General features: G+C 34.7%; 1 protein-coding gene across 1 annotated transcript in view; it reads left to right on the top strand.

Annotated features, from left to right (window-relative positions):
* FBXO9 (F-box protein 9) overlaps nucleotides 1–5,063 on the top strand; it is a gene marked incomplete at its 5' end in the record, with an annotated part of 46,012 nt that extends 40,949 nt beyond the window's left edge. Inside the window, 5 exon segments of the mRNA XM_012648547.1 lie at nucleotides 25–154; nucleotides 826–921; nucleotides 1,222–1,315; nucleotides 2,842–2,993; nucleotides 4,463–5,063. Of these exon segments, the coding sequence (XP_012504001.1) occupies nucleotides 25–154; nucleotides 826–921; nucleotides 1,222–1,315; nucleotides 2,842–2,993; nucleotides 4,463–4,571 (581 nt within the window).
* Between the last annotated feature and the right edge of the window lie 270 nt (nucleotides 5,064–5,333).

Here is a 5,333-nt window from a genome sequence, read left to right as displayed (position 1 = left end):
GTTATATGATTATAATTTTTAAAGTTTTTTTATGTTCTTTTAAAAAATCTTTTTTCTTAATAGGAGTGTATATCAGTAAAACCACATATATTCGTCAAGGGGAACAGTCTCTTGATGGCTTCTATAGAGCCTGGCACCAAGTGGAATATTACAGGTACAACTGTAGTAAACTGAGTGAGTGGAAAATTCTCTCTCTCCAAGTAATTAGTTCATTAGTTATATGGACGTCTGTTCTTTGTTGCTTTTGATTTAATCACAAAATGATCCTCAGTGTTTCTATCCATTATTACAACATAGGAATTGCACTCAAAAAACCGATTGGTTAATATAAATTATATAATTCCTTCTAGCCTCTATATTTTAGAGCTCTCTTTGTCTTTTGGGAATACGCATTTGCCTTTTCAAACAGCTTGGGCTTTTATTCATTTTTATTGTTTACCAAATATTACTGTCATTGAAAACTAAGTAGATACATGTTAACCACTGTATTATTTTAGGATCTCACTTTTGTTTGACATTAGTGCTATAGGAAAAACACAGAACTGTAACGAAGCAACATTTGATCTAACTTTTACTCAGTGAGTGAAACTTAAGTTCACCAGTTCCCCCTAAGGAAGATGATAAAATGTCTTCAGTTTGTTGTTGCTGGACTAACAGGTTGTCAGTCACATTTGTTTGAATGATGTCTTATCAGTTCTTTGGCTCATGGTATTTCAGTTTGGGTTTCATAGCTGCGAATAGGTTTAGGTGCTGATAAATACGGACATGTTTTATACTTTGTGCGTGTGCGTGGTGTGTTTTGGTGTTTTTTGTCTTTTTACATAGGTACATAAGATTCTTTCCTGATGGCAGTGTGATGATGTTGACAACCCCTGAGGAGCCTCAGTCGATTGTTCCTCGCTTAAGAACTAGGAATACCAGGTAGTGTTTTTCTGTGGCTTTCTGTCTAGTCCACATTTTATATGGTTATTTGTGGGTTAATGTAACCTGGTGCCTCTTTGACTAATACTAGATGATTTATAAAGCAATCATTTGGGGGCACTTGTGAAAAATACCAATTCCTGGGCTTCTTCCTAGAGAATGTACTTCACGGGCTAAGTCTTATGGGGCCTTGAAATCAAGGCTAACTCACATCCTGGCTGATTCTTTTCAGGCAAGTTTAGTAAACACTGTTGTAATTCATTGCTTCCTAGACTTAAAGTGTTTTTTTTTATCTTTTAGAACTGATGCAATTCTACTGGGTCATTATCGCTTGTCACAAGATACAGACAATCAGACCAAAGTATTTGCTGTAATAACTAAGAAAAAAGAAGAAGTGAGTATGCAAGTGGAATTAACAGTTTTCTTCTTATTTCAATACCCTGTTCCTGCAAGCATTCTTAATTAGAAAGAGTAAACGAATGATGTTTCATTACTTATATTATTGTACAAAGTGTATGTTGACTTCTAGTATATCACTGAAGAGAGCTGGAGAGTTTTCTGAGATGTGGTTATTTTTTATCGTATCAGCTTTTGTTTTTCTTCATATGGTTTCCTTTTCTGGTCCAATGTTTTTACATATGAAAATGTGAAGCCACAATCTTGTGTGAAATAACTATTATACCTGAGTGTAATTTTTGGCTTTTCTCATTTTGAGTCATGGGGTTTTTTCCTTCCTAATTTAGCTCATATAGATAATTCTTCCACAAGGATGTTCTTAGAACTTCAGTTTCTATTGGAAATAAGTGAAAGAAAGATAATTTCCTTCTTCCTGTTCTTGCAAAAGAAAAAATGCCAGGCAAATATGATTATTGATGCCATTACATACTAGAGTGCTTTAAATTCTCTTAACAAATTGAGGGCCTAATTTTTTTCACAACCTTTCTTCATATGCACTTTTTAAATCCTGGTTGAAAACTATAATATTAATATATAACCAAGAAGTCAGTTGTGAGGTAGTTGGAATACTTGCCTATTACCTTTTATAATTAATAGTTTTTTGAAAGAAAGTTCTCTTATACGAAATCCCCACCTCTTCTTTAACATCATGTACCAAGATGGTTAGGGCAGGGTTTCATCTGTGAGTCCTATCACCTGTGGCCACCTGTTGCTGGCTGCTTCACCTCCCTCTGGTAGGCTCATGGAGGCTAGGGCAGCAATCTGAGAGGCAGACATAGTTGCTTTGACTGTGAATTTCCTGAGGTCAAAATTGGGGAATTGTGAGGCCCTGGTTGCTTAGGTTTTATCTAATAAAAAGAGTTGAGCAATTCCCATGTAGAGTGTCTTTTTTCTTCAGAATATAATATAAAGAAACCATTCATAGCATTTACATTTTTGTGTTTTAACAGCAGTATTTACAGAAATGTGATTCTAATGAACTTTGTCACAGCTGTTTTTCCACTGACTATTTTACTGTTACTGTGAAAGATAAGTCATACTCTGTGCTTTTTCTGCAGCCTTGATCAGTTTATTACTTTGTCTTTCAAAAAAATTCCAAGTATTTTCTAGTAGAAGGAAATACTAGGCTTAGAGGTAGGAGACATTTCTGAAACTACTGTGTAACTTTGGTTAACTCATTTGATGTCCTTGGATCTTCATATCTTGAGTTAGTAAATAGAAATAATGCAGTCATTGTTGGGGTTATTGTGATGATTAAGATGATGACGGGGAAAAACTTGATGTTTTTAGAGTATTTAACATTTTTCAAGGCACTCATGTACATTCTCGTGATATTCAATACAACTCTTTACTGCGTGCAAGTGTTGTTACTTTTAATGTTGCTTTTACATAATGTTTTTTATAAACATTTACATAAAAGTGAAATAAGGTTTCATTATAGCTCATGTACCTTTTCTTTTGCAGAAACCACTTGACTACAAATACAGATATTTTCGTCGTGTCCCTGTACAAGAAGCAGATCAGAGTTTTCATGTGGGGCTACACCTATGTTCCAGTGGTCACCAGAGGTTCAACAAACTCATCTGGATACATCATTCTTGTCACATTACTTACAAGTAGGTGAATCAATAAAAATACCAAGGTTAATAGCATAAATGTATACTTTATATCCAGCTTAGGAAACTCAGATATGTTTGAATGTCTCAGAGTTAACATTACATTATAAAGCAAAATCACCATATAATACTACTACAAACCAAGAAAAAGACCAAAACGAAAAAGAGTAAGCATGGCTGAGGACGTAGAGCATCCAGATGGTCACACAGTGCCCATGGGAGTGTGAATTGGTTGCACCACTTTGGAAATGAAAGTAGCATTCCATGAGTAGATGATACTTAGCTATCTATGCATTACTTATTCAAGGCAATTTTTAAAAACCAGATCATTTTTTTCCCCCACAATTCAGTCTTACCATTTTTTGCTTTATTTCCATTTGGTTTCTCTTCAGGGATTATGCACTGTTTTTATTAAAATTATAGTTAGAAAAAGTTACAGTTATGCTGTTGATCCTGTAAATATTTTATGTCATTAAATTCTATTCTAGGAATATAATTCTTTCTGAAACATAACATTTTAACAAGAGCCTTAAAATGTCTACAGCCTTTGACTTAGAAATTCTACTCTTAGGAACTTGTTTCAAGGACATAATCAAAATCACATTATTTTTAATTGCAAAATATTAGAAACAACCTAAATCTCTGAAAGGGAGATTATTAAGTAAATTATGGTATAAGCAGACAATGAAATACTATGCCACCACTAAAAATGGTTTCTAAAAAATATTTAATGATGTGAGGAATTGCATATGCCATAATGTTAAATGAAAAAAAGCAAAACTGGCCAGGTGTGGTGGCTCACGCCTATAATCCTAACACTCTGGGAGGCCAAGGCCGGAGGATCACCTTGAGCACAGGGGTTTGAGACTAGCCTGAGCAAGAGCGAGATCCTGTCTCTACTAAAAATAATAGAAAAAAAAAAAGTTAGCCAAGCAACTAAAAATAACAAAATTAAGTGAGCGCACATACCTGTAGTCCCAGCTACTTGGGAGGCTGAGGCAGGAGGATTGCTTGAGCCCAGGAGTTTGAGATTGCCATGAAGTAGGCTGATGCCACGGCACTCTAGCCCAGGAAACAGAGTGAGACTGTCTCAGAAAAATAATAATAAAATAAAAAAAGAGAGAAAAAAAGCAGAATTACTAATAAGAGTATGATCTTAAGAAAACCTAGAGTAAAGTACTTCATATGGTTCTATCTGGGTGGTAGAATTATGCAAAACTTTATACTTTTCTAAATTTTTCATGTTTTCTACAATATGCCTATATTGTTTAGAATTTACCGAGATGGGCGCAGGGCAGGGGGCGGGCTGCAAAAAAAAAAAAAAAATAGAAAAAAATAAAAAATAGAATTTATCGAGATGAATTAAAAATAAAAAAGGCTAATAAAGCATCAAATGACCTCCCAAACACAAAAAGATTTTAAATGAGTTGAAATTTCCTCATGCTAGTAATTTTGTGCTTTCTTTCCAGATCAACTGGTGAGACTGCAGTCAGTGCTTTTGAGATCGACAAGATGTACACCCCCTTGTTCTTTGCCAGAGTGAGGAGCTACACAGCTTTCTCAGAAAGGCCTCTTTAGAGCCTCAAGTCCAGTCCTCTGTCACTGTTGCATGAATAAAAGTATATAGCGCAAAAGATCACCTAAGTTATAAATGTACATATATATATTGAATTGGAACTTATTTTAAATTGTTGGAGTTCTTTTAAGAAGAGTATAAATTGATTATTTTTTTTATTTAAAGGAATAGTTGATTCTTGGGGTGTTTTGTTTTGAAATTAAGAAGTTGAATTATAAGTTGTTTAAACATATTTATGTTGTGAAAAACCTTAATATGAGGTTTAAATCATGTCCTTTTTAAGCAGATTTATGAGATTTCTGTAACACAAGTTGTTTTCTGCCTGAGCATCCTAATATTTAAATGCGTCAGAGGAGAGCACCACTGGATAAGCATTTTATTTCCCGCATGACATATTGCCTTTGCACTAAAGGCTGAAAATGTGAAAACCTGTTCTGGATTTGATTGAAACTGTTTCATCAATAAAGATAATAAACATTTCTTTCAAGAAAATATATTTGGGTCGCTTTTTTTAAATGTGAGAATATTTAATAAAAACAGTCCTAGCATAGCCAGCAGAGGCTTAGGAATCATTGTCCCAAGCTGGGCACAGTGGCATGTACCTGTAGTCTCAGCTACTAGGGAGGCTGAGGTAGGAGGATCGCTTGAGCCCAAGAGTTTTGAGTCCAGCCTGGGCAACATAGTGAGACCCTGTCTCTTAAAACACCATTGCCTCATTTCATCATTGGTCTTTATATGTAGCCACAGACTATAGATCCCTATAT

This window comes from Propithecus coquereli, unplaced genomic scaffold (assembly GCF_000956105.1).
Source record: "Propithecus coquereli isolate 6110/MARCELLA unplaced genomic scaffold, Pcoq_1.0 Scaffold29, whole genome shotgun sequence".
In the NCBI taxonomy this organism is placed as follows: Eukaryota; Metazoa; Chordata; class Mammalia; order Primates; family Indriidae; genus Propithecus; species Propithecus coquereli.
The sequence above is the reverse complement of the archived record's forward strand: the minus strand, read 5'-3'. Positions and strand labels throughout refer to the sequence as shown.